Raw genomic sequence first — 15,238 nt, forward strand, 5'->3', positions numbered from 1 at the left:
TTTGCTTTACTTAAAATTGCACTAATGTTCACCTTGAAGGTAAAACTGAAACACCAGGCTAAATGCACCAATCAAATACATACAACGGGGCGGTTTTACCTGCTGAAAGAGAATTTAATTTTTGTCCGTGCAGTCTTGACATTTAAACAGCTCTGCCATTTAGCAAGCTAGGTCAGTGACCTGACTTTAAGCTGCACAGCTCGGTCAAAGTATGCATTTTTGCTATAAGTGCCTGCTAGAGTTGTGTTTCCCAATCCCCCACCCTCATCCTTAATATAATCTATTTTAGTATTTTATTACACCCAGGACAATATGCAGTAACGGGTTTTGCCCTGCACTCTGCTCTCCCCCCTCTCTTAAGCCATCATCTAGATTGATAGAACACTTTGAAGCATATGAAAATGCTGAATTCAGATAAAACACGTAGAATATGTATTAAAATAACATTTAATAAGGAGGCATTACGGCAAGTGCATGGGTTTACACACAAAACTGGATGAAAGGGTGAGGACGCCAAACATTGAGTGAATTTCGCTCAGTAGGTGGCTCCTTCTCCAGCCTTCCTCCCAACATCCTTCAATCAGAAAACTGAAGGAGCTGGGCAGATTCTCAGCCGATCAGTGACCGCAGACAACAGCTGCAACCTCTGTTTGGGAATTCTGACAGCGGCACACCCGCAGCTGTCAGGATACAATAACCCAGCGGAAGATTCATTCATCTACGCTGTTTAGCATTGATGGAGGAATCTGTTAATTTTTTTTTCTTCAGCCCTCAGGGTAAAAGGAAACAAATCCAACAGTGTATGGTCAGCTTTACAGTTTAACAGTAGCACACTAACAGGGGGCTATTTCACATCTTTAAAAGAACCAAAGTTAAATATACTTCTTGCGCTCACCTGACGAAAATAAGCATAGCAATAAGCATGGAACAAATGGGGTCGGCAATCATCCATCCGTAGTGCTGCATTAGAAGAGTAGAGATAATCACCCCTATGCTGCCCAGAGTGTCTGCAACAATGTGCAAAAATACACCTAGAAAAAAACAAAACGTTTCATTATATCAAAGTTGGACTTTATTCCGTGATTTATTTATTACAGGTATTTATATAGCACTGACAATTTACGCAGCGCTTTACATAGTCAGTCCCTACCCTCAAGGAGCTTACAATCTAAGGTCGCTATCTCACATGCATACATAAGAGGGCCAGCTTAGAAAGGAACCAATTAACCTACCAGCATGTCTTTGGAGTGTGGGAGGAAACCGGAGTACCCGGAGGAAACCCAAGCAAGCACAGGGAGAACATGCAAACTCCTTGCAGATCGTGACCTGGCCGGGATTCGAACCGGGACCCCCAGTGCTGCGAAGCAGAAGCGCTAACCAATACGCCACTGTGCTGCCCATGCTATAAAAAAGGTGCTATGCAGCCCTCACAATGTGCAACATTTAAATTACAGTCTGAATATTTATACAGCAACAGTATGTAATGGAATTTTTCAGAAAGATTTGAATAATATCTACTAGAATGATTTTAATCATTGAGATGTGCAAAATTCATAACCCAGAACGTCTTTACTGGTGATCCCAATCCCTATACAACAATACTAGTGTTATGCTTCCATCTGCTGGCAACATTAGTTACAGACTAGTCACGCTAAACCATGGAACCCAAATTCAGGCAATCACACTGGAGGGCATTTATCAAAACAGGAGCAGACAGAATCTGAAACAGTTGCCCATAACAACCAATCAGCTTCTCTCTTCAGTTTGTTCAGTTAAGGTTTGAAAATGAAAGCGAGACACAGATTGGTTTCAATGCACAGCTGCTCCAAATTTTGTCTGCTCCAGTTTTGATACATTCCCCTCACTGTATTTTAAGATTTGTCAGCCAACATCATTCCTTGGATCTACATTAACCTAGCACTTTGATTTAAGCTCATAAATATCACACACTGTTGGTACCAAGACTTTTACATTTAAACCTTTTGCAATGTACACCACTGGTTTGGCATGTCTGCGCTAAAATGATGCAACAAAACCACATGTAGGTAAAGTTAACACATACCTTCTAAAATCTGCTTGCTGGGCCCCCTAATCTCCTCTGGAGGTTCATCTAGAATTGGAAAAATACATATTAGTCACAGAGCAAGGAGATGTGTACCTGAAAAAGGCACGCACATCAGTCATCTAATGTAGCACTGATTGTACAGTGAGGTATGCCTGATACTATTTCACAAGTATCTCAAGCTCTGATAGACATGTAAACAGAACAATACATTCCAAGGGTCATCCTAGAATCAAGCCTCTGTGTATGAATGGACATTCTAAGTTATGAGAGCTGGGCAAAAAAAATGATATTAATGGAAAGAAGGGGTGATGAGTTCTATAGGGTGAATAAGGCTGGATTCAAACAGTAAAGTTAAAAATGCTGCAATCTAGTGCACTATAAAAGCATATGTCCAGAATAATCTAGAGAGCAGAAAGGCATTAAGGCAAACTATTTTAATCGTTACAGTATGCGTTCAGCCTCAGTACCATTATCAGTAGCTGTGACACACCAACTGCTAGGCTGGACGGACACTGTCCATGTGTTCCAATGCATGCATCTTGGTTTGTTAATGCACATTTTGATGCAGATGTATGTGTTTAGGTGCATTTTAACAAGCATTTAAAGACATCAAGCACGTTTTCATGCAAAAGATGTTACTCTAGACTTCGAGCCTTGCACACCCCAGACATCTATATGTGGTGCTTATTGTGGTAGCAGGGAGGATGAAAAGAATTACAGCCAAAGCATCTATAAAATTCTATACAGACCCAAAGGGCAAGGCAGTGCTTGGGTCCTTGAGGTAGTCATGGTGGACACCTAGGCTCAGCAACATTAGCTCCCATGGCTACAGGTGCAGGGGAGCAAAAAGGGTTTGACCCACAGAAAAGTGGTCTGGCAAAGTCTCTTTGCACAGACCGTTACAAGAAAACCATTACTGCATAGTTCTACTCTATACATTGTTCTGTGCATTCTAATCTGCACACCCTTCATACACTGTGCTGTATATTAGACTGTATACATCATCCCATTTCGTTCTGTACAGGTTATACTCTGCATTGCTGTACAAACAATACTCCACACCACTCTTTGTACACAGTAGTGTATATCATTTACACTGTGCTATACTGTATACCATACTATCTGTAAAAATCAGTCAAGGCAACGGAACTTGCTGTATTTTTCTTGAAGACGTTTCACTGGTCATCTAACCAGCTTTCTCAGTTCAGAATGACTTGTACAAAAATTATCTGAGAATAAATATGGTGAATGTTGTTCCAATCCACATAATCTGTTAGTCACAACCAGTAGTTGATTGCAATTGCATAACTGGAGCTAGATGGCAAATAACCTGCCCAGAGAGAGGTGTTAAAACAGCATTGTATGTGGCAGACAATAGATGTCTCACCCCTCCCCCACCTCTATTCAAGCTTGGCTTCTCCATTTTTACATAAATGGCCTCTTTCACACCTCTTTTGAACCAGTCCTCCTCCCTGTCTAGGATGCATACTTGACTAGCAAAAGGAGTGACCTTTTTCCTTTAGATGTAGGTATACTGCCGAATCCTGACCAGAGGGTTTGGCTCTTCTATGCTTTGCCATATGCTGGTGTAGCTGCTGTTTTGTTTCACCGACATACAATTCAAAGATCTCCTCACTGCACTGGACTGCATACACAATGTTGTTCATCTTGTGTTTTGGCGTCAAGATGAACAACATTGTGTATGCAGTCCAGTGCAAAGAGGAGTGCTCAGAATTGTATTTACATGTACTATTTGAATATAGGACAGTAGGGCCCCCTTGGGGGTCAAATAATTACTGATCCCATATTATGTGAATAGCTGTATATAGTTAATGGTAGGGCCCCAATTACACGTTCGGTAAATTTAACAATACAATCTGTGCCACTAGTGTCAATGGCACAGTTCATATCTATGCATCTTCTTATGAAGTTCCAGTGACCTAGTCCTCAATAGCACAAATCATACATTTCCTGTAAATGCTGCATACATTTAATTGTACGAGCGGGTAATCTCTTTAATGTAGGACTAAGCAAACTTGTATAAATGGCAAAGTAAAACATGCCCCAATGGGCCCCAAATCCAGGAGGCTGACACACACTTATTTTAACGTACCGTTACGAGAGCCAAAATGGTGATCATGTTTATGGCCGTGTCCATGCTCGTGTCCATGCCCATGATCGCTTTCATGGCTGTGACCATGACCTGTGCCATGGCTATGCCCGTGACCCCCACTATGGCTGTGCCCATGGCTTAAGGAACCATTAAATGAAGAATGGCTGTGTCCATGGCCTAGAGAAAGAAAAAAGGTGAGATTTGCATCAGTTATGTTTTTTTTATATATATATAATAAAGTCAGCCATAAGGGACACAACACAATTCTGATGACCTATAACCATAGTGAAAAGTCGAAAAAACAATGCCCTAAATTAAAAAAAGGCAAGAAAATTAGGGCTGCAACTAATGGTTATTTTCATAATCTATTCGTTGGCTGAATATTTTTTTCAATTAAAATCGGATTAAAAAAAAAAAAGAAAAAAGAAATAAAATACACAATTGCAGTGTTACAAACATGAAGTGTACATCAGAAAAAAACTGCATGCACAATTGTTTGCAAATCGCACTGCACTGGAACGCACAGCATAGCGGTACCGTACGTTCCAGGGCGGGTGATCACACTGTGGGTGGGAGGCAAGTTTGGGGTGCCACTGAAATGAATGGCAATGCAACACACCTCCCGCACCAGAATTTGTCAGTCTGAAACCGAAAAGGAACTTTTTCCCACCTTTTTATAAAATGTTTTGTTAATAATTGTATTGTAAGCACATGGAGTTTGAATAGCTTCAGCTAGGGAATGACAGCTGCCAGTGGCAAAATTCCGCACACGGTAGCTGAATGTAAATACAGCAGGCAGTGGGCGGGTGCGATAGCCAGCTTTCTATTGACCATTTCAAATTGCAAAACAGGCCAGCTATTGCACCCGCCCACCTGCTTGCTGTGCTTTCCTCCCTGCATGGAGGGGAGAGCTAGGGGATCCAGCCAACTAATCGATAATGAGAATAGTTGACAACTATTCTCAATCGATTAGTTGGTTGCAGCCCCTCCAAAAAAAAATGCATCAACCTTTTCAACGTAAAAACACTTTTATAATTTAATGTTTAGCCTTTACACCATATAGTACAAAAACAATGCTGCCTATATGGGAATCTGAATGGGCAATTCCATTTTCCCAAATTACTTGGGAAAGTGAACTTGCACTTTAATGCACATTGTGCGTTAGAGAGCGCTGCTGCCTGGCTACCACAATGTGGCACAAAGTGGAATGGGGGCAGCACTCAGCGTATACACAATGCCCTACGCCTGTGTTTATGGGGGGAAACAGGGTTGGTTTTAATATTTTGTTTTTATTATTTTATATTTGTTTACTTAACTTTATGGCTAGTCACACGGGGGATAACAAGCCCCTATGTAATAGTGTCTGAAGGTGACAGGTTCGGTTTATGGAGCCTGCCCTCCAGTACAGCACAATGTTGTGCTCGATCTCTTATGCAGCCCCGACTTGTGACAGCCGAGACAGGAAGTGCTCTGCGTACAGAGCTCATGTCTCACTGATCACACAGAGCAGATTGGAGAATGGACGTTCAGCCGGCTTTTCACTCTCCATCCTATAGTCATTTGCTGTGGTTTCCGGGTCCCCCTGAAGAGTGTGGGACCCTGAAAAACACAGTTGGGACAAGCAGGTTGCAAGCAGGTGATCACAAAAGATTACTTGTATAAAACGAGTGTCGGCTTCCCTGCTCTACATTTAGACCTGCTAGCCCACAGCAGGGCTAATTGTAGAGAAGAAAAAAAACCACACCTGCCCTGTATTCAGCAAATAAATGCATCTGGCATTTACATGTGTTTAGAAGTTCAAATAAATTCCTGGATGCACCCAACTTTATTTTGTCTAAACGCATCTACACTGACTGCAGATAAAAGCAAGGTGTGAATATACCTATTGGAAATCATTAGAGGCATATATATGCACTTAGAAAACCATTTTAAATGTATATAAACGCATCTAATTGCACCTTGCGTGAATGTAGCCTAATGATAAAGAGCAGCCCTGCATCACAACACGTTCAGTAAATGCAGATGTAAACAGCTCTTTGTACACATACTCCCTTTACGCTTTATCCATTTGATTGTTAGATTCCATTTTTTTCTTTAAGTAGTCTGACCCAAGAACAGCCCCCCTTCTAAGGCCCTGTTCACACCTTTACGTTTTGTCGCGCGTTCAAGGCTCTACAAAACGGCCTACGCTCAAACAAGTACATGTACTTCTTTTGGCCGTTTTTGTTGGGCGTTTCCATTGGGATACAGCCAAGTAGCCCTCGGAAACGCGCGACAGACGGGCATATTCAATACGCCTAGGTGTGAACCCAGCCTAAACATAGCTCAGAATAAATCCCCCCCATTTCTACTCTCTGCTGCCTTCCCCGGCCTCCAATGTTCACAAACAATAAAGTTCTCAAACAAACTTTAGCTTCAAGCTGCCAACCACAACAGGCTGTTTTTGTTATTTTATACAAGATAACTTACCTCCTTCATGTGAATGGCCATGGTGATTTCCACCATGCTGGAACACAAATATTCCAATGAGATTTACTAGGAATCCCAGGACAGACACTGGAAGCAGCCGGTCATGATGGACCTCTGGGGTGTCCAAAGCTCGCTAAACAAAAACATAACAGGAACCCCACATGAAAAATTGTCCAAGACTGTTAAGCAGAGCTGGAAAGTAAAGTAAAAAGGTATACTGAATTGTAGAGGGTTTTAAAGAGCAGCATAAGAAAGTTTATTCTCAGTTGGACTTTTACTTAACCCCTTCGTGACTGACGACGTACAGTGTACGTCGCCAGCATCGGGGCTGTTTAAACAGACTCCCGGCGACTTTTGCCAAAACTGTGGGCTCCCACCACCTCCCAGAGGCATTTTTATTTTTAATTATTTTATAGCGTGGTCACGACGCACAGTGGCCTCCTCTGTAAATATTCAACCAATGGTGCTGAATGTTGCTGGCATGGTGACGTCAGTGCCACCCTCTGCATCACATGTTGTGCCACCCCTCAGGGTATGGGCCCATGAAACCATTCACGCTATGTCCTTCCAGTGACTAACATGTAACTTGCAAAACAATTCAACTGAAGTCATCTAATTGCGAATTGGAATTATTGTAGTGGACAGCACTGGAGGAGGCGAGTTATGCAGCCTGAACTACTTTAAGCTTCTGCTAGGGAACGAATACAGTAAATTGCCTGGAGTTAGGCTGTAACACAGTCCAGCTGTTGTGGATCTAGTCCAGTGATGCATTGCAAGACTGACAGCAACAGGCCTGACTTCCAGAGGCATTATGGGATTTGTAGTTTTACCACAGCTGGAGACCCAGGTTGCCCATGCCTGTTATATCAGAAAAGATTGTACATTACATACACAATACAAAATTGTTACAAACAAATGTGAGCATGATAGCGGTGACTTATTCGTCAATGATTCTGCAGCCATTGCAATATCAAGTAATGTGACAACTGTCTGTAACAAATACATTTGGTATTCATATGCAGAAGACTTGCAAAGCCTAATCTAAAAGTGCTAGAACGGCCAACTAATGTAGGCAAGGTAATGAGCAAGTTTAACTGAGTATCATTTCACCTGTTTGGTTACTATTCTATTGTTCTGATGAAGAGAATGAAGGGAGATGAAAGCAACAAGGATTGTAGCCGGAAATTCCCCTTACATCAGAGAAGATGATTCTCAACCAGTTACATTCCGTCTCTGTAGCAAATAATGAAACAAACTCGTGCTGGTAAGGCACATGGCTCATTTGACCACACAAGATATGTCCCATTCAGGACTGACCGTTTACAGCTTAAAAGGCAAACGTTCACCTTGAATGCAAACTGGCACACACAGACAAGGAGCCCCAGTAGTTGTAAATGCACTGTGTCACTTTAAAAATATAGTCCGATCCCATTGCCATACCTGCATGCTGTGTGCATTTCCCCTGCAGCCTAGTCAAAATACTCTCAATCGTGATGTCCCTATGTCTTGGATTATTTCCAGAACGCATTAGCCGAGCCGAGTGTTTGTAATGCACTCTCTATCCTGAGTCGCATGTCACAGGAGAGCCGGGCTCTCCTCCCCACACCGCCCGTTCAGCCTCATCTGACAAGCGATTCCGGATGGCAAGAGGGGCAATGCAGGGAGGAGACAGCTGTCACTAGAGGCCGAGCGCTCCTCCCGCACCACCTGGCTCGGCCTCCTGAGACAGCGAGTCAGGATGGAGAGCGGGGCAGTGCAGGGAAGAGACAGCTATCACAGGAGGTTGAGCTCTGCTCCCACACCACCTGGCTCGGCCTCCTGAGACAGCGAGTCAGGATGGAGAGCGGGGCAGTGCAGGGAAGAGACAGCTATCACAGGAGGTTGAGCTCTGCTCCCACACCACCTGGCTCGGCCTCCTGAGACAGCGAGTCAGGATGGAGAGCGGGGCAGTGCAGGGAAGAGACAGCTATCACAGGAGGCAGAGCTCTCCTCCCACACCACCTGGCTCAGCATCCTGTGACAGCGAGTCAGGATGGAGAGCGGGGCAATGCAGGGAAGAGACAGCTATCACAGGAGGTTGAGCTCTGCTCCCACACCACCTGGCTCAGCCTCCTGTGACAGCGAGTCAGGATGGAGAGCGGGGCAGTGCAGGGAAGAGACAGCTATCACAGGAGGCAGAGTTCTCCTCCCACACCACCTGGCTCAGCCTCCTGTGACAGAAAGTCAGGATGGAGAGCGGGGCAGTGCAGGGAAGAGACAGCTATCACAGGAGGCAGAGCTCTCCTCCCACACCACCTGGCTCAGCCTCCTGTGACAGCGAGTCAGGATGGAGAGCGGGGCAGTGCAGGGAAGAGACGGCTATCACAGGAGGCAGAGCTCTCCTCCCACACCACCTGGCTCAGCCTCCTGTGACAGCGAGTCAGGATGGAGAGCGGGGCAGTGCAGGGAAGAGACAGCTATCACAGGAGGCAGAGTTCTCCTCCCACACCACCTGGCTCAGCCTCCTGTGACAGCAAGTCAGGATGGAGAGCAGGTTACAAACAATGAGGACAGTTTGCTTACGGTGTCCCTAATTATGCATGAACAGGAAGTGCTCTACATTACTTTCTGTTGATTCTTGATTGTGGACATAGTAACTCATACTATATCCACAGTTTATGAACGGACAGGAGCACTCGGTATAGAGGTTTCCTGTTCATTCACAACAGGGGCTGCAAAAAAAAGGAAGAAGATTTAGCACTCTGTGTCTTCAATCTCTTTTTCTATTCTAAAATGGAAATATCAGGGGTCTGCTTAGACCCCTGATATTTCACCGAAGTCCCCCAACAGTAAAGAAAAAATAATTTGAAAAAAAAAAAAAACAGTAATTTTCGGTTTTGATTTGACAAATTTTGTATTCTTGGTTTCGGGCTAAAGATTACAGTTTGGTGCATCCCTATTAAATTCCCCAGATAAATAAATGGTTCCCTGAATACAACATACCTCCACTCCTTCCGAGAAGATGAAAAATGCTGTAAAGATTAGGAACAGACCATTCACAAAACCTGCCAGGACCTCTGCCCGGACGAACCTGTAAGAAAACCGCAGAGAGATCAGACATACTGTGTACTTAGCACTGTCATGAAGGACAACGTATGATGCAATTAACATTGAACCTATACTTTGGGGTTCATTTACTAAGAGAATATGGGCTGTTCACTTAGCAAGGTTCATTTTCACTCATCTTCGTGAATGAGGAAGTTGCGTTGACTTCAATCACTTGGGTATTGAAAGTGAACACAGCTTCACCTTACTCCACCAAGCCAAGCAGAAATCCACTTTGCAAAGCAAACATGCTCTACTCCTTTCTAAACATTTACCTCACCGACTCTGTTCCAATGAGAAAACCTTGCAGGCAAAATTATAATGATCACAGCCATGCAGTGAAGTTCTGCAGCAGGCGCTGATCTCATTGCTTTGGTAAGTGCCAGCTCCACTGACATCAAAGGAGAATCTTCAGCAGCAGAAGGGAAGGGTGTGATGGGGGACTTTCAGTAGGTTCACCATTAGCCTCTGGTGGCAAGGAAGGCCAAATATACTTAAAGCTGACTTTTTTTGGCGCACTAGAGGCATAACTTACCTCTAATGAAGTGTGCCCCAAGTCCTGCTAAGTGCTGTCTAGTGTAGAAATCTTCCCTCACATTTGATCTTAACCCCTGCATCGCCAGAAGATCAGCTCAGCATCTGCTAGTAACGTATTGACACCAATCACCCTCCCCTTCTTCCGGTCTTGCCGATTTACAGAACTCGTAGTATTCTTTTCCAGAATGCAAAGCGTTCTGTGAATGGAGGACGGGCGAATGAATGACAGGATGCTCTCCTATAGTCACAGAATGGGAAAGAATACTACCAATTCGAGAATAGGAAGATGAGTGCGAGCGCTGCCTATGGTTCAGTTATAGCCACTGAACTTAACCCCTGCAGTGCCAGATCAGTGCTATGAGGTGTATACAGAGTCACTGGAGGCACGGACTCTGATTTTTATACTACGCAGTAGCCAGCAGAAGACGGGCACACTTGATTACAGGTACATTATGTACCAGGGTCTACATACCCTCCAAAAATTTTAAATAAACTTCAGCTTTAAACCACACTGCACCCAAGTCTCTCTTCACTCAAATGTTAATTGACTCCAACAACATACACAGACCAGGATACAGAAACTGTAGCAGGATATTAACAAATGTATAAAGATCCTGTTTCCACGGCAAGGCTTTGCAAATATTTACACAATTATACCACAGCAGGCCCTGCTCTTCCCATTACGGCCTACATCAAAATAGTCTGCAACCTTCAAAAATGTATTATTAAAACAAAAAAAACACAACACCATGACTGTTGTCGTTGTTGTTAAAAATTGGACTAATGGGATATAAATAAAGTGAGATGCTGTATATCTGCGCAGCAGGGTATTACCCCTGCCTCGGAAGATTCATGCTCATGAGCACTAGGTATTGCACCACCCCAAATAATGTGCCTGTGCTTACCTGGGCTCTGCACAAAGTGTTCCATAGAAGCTCTCAGCAATGTTCTCAGATATACGGTGTGAACACAAATTGGTTTGCATTCAGCAGGAAATAAGTGCCACCATCTGTACATATCATAGAAAGCAATTTCCTCTATAGTAACACATGTACACTGTAGTCAACAGGTGGTAGATTCAGGCCCATTCAGAGAATACCAGCGACTACATGCCAACCCAGTGCTTCTCCAAAGTCTGGCAGCAGTAACAGGAGGCATTCTGATGGTAGATAAAGCAGTGAATCTGTTTATTATATGCTGGAATATCCTGTGGAAGAACATATTCATTCCAATGACTACTTCCTACAGGGAAAGTTCATTTTGCTTGTGGACCAAATAGGTCTGCACGAATAGCCTGTGTTGGCCATGTTGGAGAGGAAATGGCGGTCTCTAAGAGAAACACTGGCATATTAAGATGAAACAAAGGGGACAGAAGACAGAGATCATATTTAAGTGGCAAGAATGCATGTCAACAACTTTCCATTACAAGAGGGCACTGCGTGTTTTAACGCGATGGGTTGCATTTGGACACTGAAAAGGTTGTGATGATGATGAGTAGCACAGTGGCTCAGTGGTTAGCACTTTTGCCTTGCAGCACTGGGGTCTCCAGTATGAACACTGCCCAGGGCACACTCTGCATGGCGTTTGCATGGGTTCCCTTCCAAAATACATGATGGTAGGTTTGCGGTCTAAATTGCCTCTAGTATACATATGAGATAGGGACCTTAGATTGTGAGCTCCTTGAGGGCAGGGACTGATATAAATGAAAAGTATGTAAAGTTCTATGCAAATTGATGGTTATGTAATAAAGAATACACGACTGACCAACAGGTAAACCAATCTGATGGTTCTATAAATGCCGGTAATAAACAATATATGACTGACCATCAGGCAAACTACTCTTCCTAATGAACCTCTTCCCACCTCCGTCTGGAGTCCCCACCTGGGGTTTGTGCTCAGACCTAAGTAAATAAACATTTTGCATGGTAGCCATTTGTGACTGTATCCAACACAATACATCATAGCTTATAGCCACAGAGTGATAATATTAATTTATATTAAACATTCAGCCACAATTGTTAGACAGCATTGCAGGGAACATTCCAGGATAGAGTCTCATAGATTTTTAGCACTTTAAACAGATTTATATCCCGAGTGATTTAGTATAAAAGCCAAATATATATTAAAGAAGTATTGGAATAGTAAAATATACACTTCCCAATACTTAGAAGTGGCTTGGGACACTGCAGCTGTCACACGATTGCTCTATATACTAAAAGCTGAGCAACTATGTAACCGCTGATCACTCAGCTCAAGGTCTTCTCCCTGCAGAGAGGAACCACTGTCATTCACTGCTCTCCATAGAGATTCCTCCAGCGCTCATTGGAAGGACAGAAAGGGGAAGGGGCGGGCATAGCTGGCTCTAGAGAGGCAGAGCCAGCTGTCAATCAGGCAGTTCCCAACAATATTGTCAGGATCCATCTCAGCTGCGGCACAGTTCTGTGCTATCAGCATAGGAGCGACCAGTAGCCCGCTAGATGCTGACTTTGGGTCACAAGAGGACATTAATAAATGTACTTCTGTGACCTGAATGAGAAGTTAAGGCCAAAAAAGGTTTTGCTTTACTTCTGTTATAATTTACTGTGTTTTCTCAGGTTAAAAAGTATTCCGTTACATGTAAGCCATAAATGTGCTGTTGCGTCTGAACCACTCAAAATCCCTTCTAGTTCCTCTGGAAGTGTACAAGTCCAATGTACCTTTCAGGGGAATACAGTAACATACACTCAGTAGGGACAATCTGTGTAGAAGCCATGAAGTCTGAGAAGTTGAAGCGTCCAGATAAACTCTTTCAGACGTGAGAAGAACTCCTAGGACCCTTCCACAGAAACCCCTGCAGATATCTACGCAGATTTCTTACCCATATGAGAACGCGTCATTTGTCTTCCACCTGGATATCACAGAAGCAGCTAGGCCAGCTAACAATGCTGTGCAGTCGAAAAACATATGGAAGGAATCGGAGATCAGACCTAAGCTGAAAGGAACGGAAAAGAAACCGGTTATTACTAAAATGTCACAGACAGCTCTTTGTATAGAAGGACGTAAAAGGAACAGATTATCTTTCCAAATGTTTTTTTTTTACACATATAAAGGGATCAGCTTTATAGTAATTGTATAGAATTGGTTATATAAACATATAGATTAATTTTTTCCGTTTATTATCCAGCACCACATAATAGCTGTGCTTCTCGCATTCCAGATCTATAGGTCTGCCAACCCAATAAAGACAATGCACCTCCTGTGTGGCTGATTGATTCCAGGGGTAGGCAATCTCGACACTGCAGTGGTGGTGAAACTATATATCCCATCATGCATCTGTCTCTGGGAGCCATGCCTTTGCTGTCAGCCTCTTGCAATGCATCATGGGGCATGTTGTTCCACAACAGCTGGAGTGCTGAAGTTGTCTAGCCCTGATTGAATCATATAATAAAAAAAATTATAACCTTGGAAAAATGAGGAAGTTATTAGTATCCTATGAACATTGTAAATATCTTTGCAGCATCATTATCATCCTTCCAGCACATTGCTGACCCATACAGCCCTCTGCTGAAGTAGTGACGTACTCAAATTCAGGATTGACTTTGAGTCATAATGGATAGTCATACATGGGAAGATATCCACCTATGCTTGCTGATCTCTTATCCCAACAGCCCTGAAGTCAACTATGAACTTCAAAAAGGCATTCAAATTGCTATTCTCCATCACACATATTAGCTGGAAGATTCCTATACACCATGCTAAATAGGGATGCATCGATACCAAGTATAGTACTCGGTACAAGTACAGATACTTTTCGAGCTCCAAGACTAGAGGAAAATTCAAAAGTTAGGAGGCAGCTGTCATTTGTAAGGAGCACACGGAGCTCCTGGGATTTCTACATCGGTTTTAATGTACTCGCTCACAGATACAAGTACTGATACATTTGTTTTTTGTCATGTGACAGTTTTTCTAAAACAATATCAACAAATGATTTCAGGACAGTGGTGGAGCACCAGAGCCAGGTCCCAGCTGCAACTTCTGCAACCCTGGTAGTTCTCGCAAAAATGCCAAGTATCGGCACTGGTACTCAAAAAGTATCTGTGTATCCCTAAAACTAAAGATTTATTTTGCTTCTGAATGATCATTTCTAATGCTGTAAGCTATACCTCTCACATTGTTAGGGAAATGTGCACATTTGAGGGTCACAATGATGGTTAATGAAGCGTGGTTCGAATTTCTTACCATTTCTCTTGACAAAGTCACAGTTCAAGCCAAGTAACAAAATTCTCAGCTGACCAGTGACTGCATCCAACCAGGTGTAGTCACTGCTCATTTATTTAAACAGTCACAGGTTTCATGGCTGTCTAATACAATAGCCAGAAGTGGAGATTCCTCCACCCTCGTTGTTTAGCATGAATAGTGGGAGTGAGTGTTTATTTTTCTCATTCATTCCTCGGGCTGATGACAGCAAGCCTACACATGGCTTAAAGTGTACTTCCATTTTTTGCAGCCAATTTGGGATAATACCTAATTTCTATGTTACATGCTCCCATTCACATAGTAGAACGGTCTGTCCTAACAAAGGCTTAAAAGGTCTACAGGCTTGGATTTCGCATTAAATGTAACGTGAGGGGAAAGTCTGTCCACAGCCCATCCCCCTCCCACGCTTTCACTATGAAACTGTTCAGAGCAGCTTGTAGTCTGTCCAGAGGCCTGCTCCAAAGAAACATCTTTTTTTAATGTATTTTTAGGTATTATGTGTGAATAGAAACACCAGACATAGAGGCGTTTTTTCAAATTTGACTACAAAAGTACAAACACACTTTAAAGGCGCAAAGGACAGAGCCAAGGAGTCCTATGATTCATCAAGTGGTGGGAATGCCGCTCAAGTATTGGTAAGGATATACCGCACTAAATCATTCATGACGGCAGGCCAGTCCACATAAAGTAAAATCTTTTTTCTCCCCCACCACACCAAAGATTGTAGACTGTAC

The 15,238-nt window shown here is 43.2% G+C and overlaps 1 protein-coding gene across 3 annotated transcripts in view; it reads right to left on the reverse strand.

Moving 5' to 3' along the window:
* The window catches only part of SLC30A7 (solute carrier family 30 member 7), a 37,623-nt gene that overhangs the window by 11,148 nt on the left and 11,237 nt on the right, over positions 1-15,238 (reverse strand). The window contains exons 3-8 of one of the 3 annotated variants that reach the window (XM_018561973.1): positions 13,126-13,239; positions 9,630-9,717; positions 6,648-6,780; positions 4,191-4,355; positions 2,063-2,110; positions 896-1,031 (exon numbers count right to left, since the gene is read on the reverse strand). In XM_018561973.1, coding sequence (XP_018417475.1) covers positions 896-1,031; positions 2,063-2,110; positions 4,191-4,355; positions 6,648-6,780; positions 9,630-9,717; positions 13,126-13,239 — 684 coding nt within the window. Of the gene's footprint in view, positions 1-895; positions 1,032-2,062; positions 2,111-4,178; positions 4,356-6,647; positions 6,781-9,629; positions 9,718-13,125; positions 13,240-15,238 lie in introns of all 3 variants that reach the window. The other 2 variants (XM_018561974.1, XM_018561972.1) reach the window with 2 other exon arrangements.

This window comes from Nanorana parkeri, unplaced genomic scaffold, assembly GCF_000935625.1.
Source record: "Nanorana parkeri isolate BGI_ZX_2015 unplaced genomic scaffold, ASM93562v1 scaffold553, whole genome shotgun sequence".
Lineage (NCBI taxonomy): Eukaryota > Metazoa > Chordata > Amphibia > Anura > Dicroglossidae > Nanorana > Nanorana parkeri.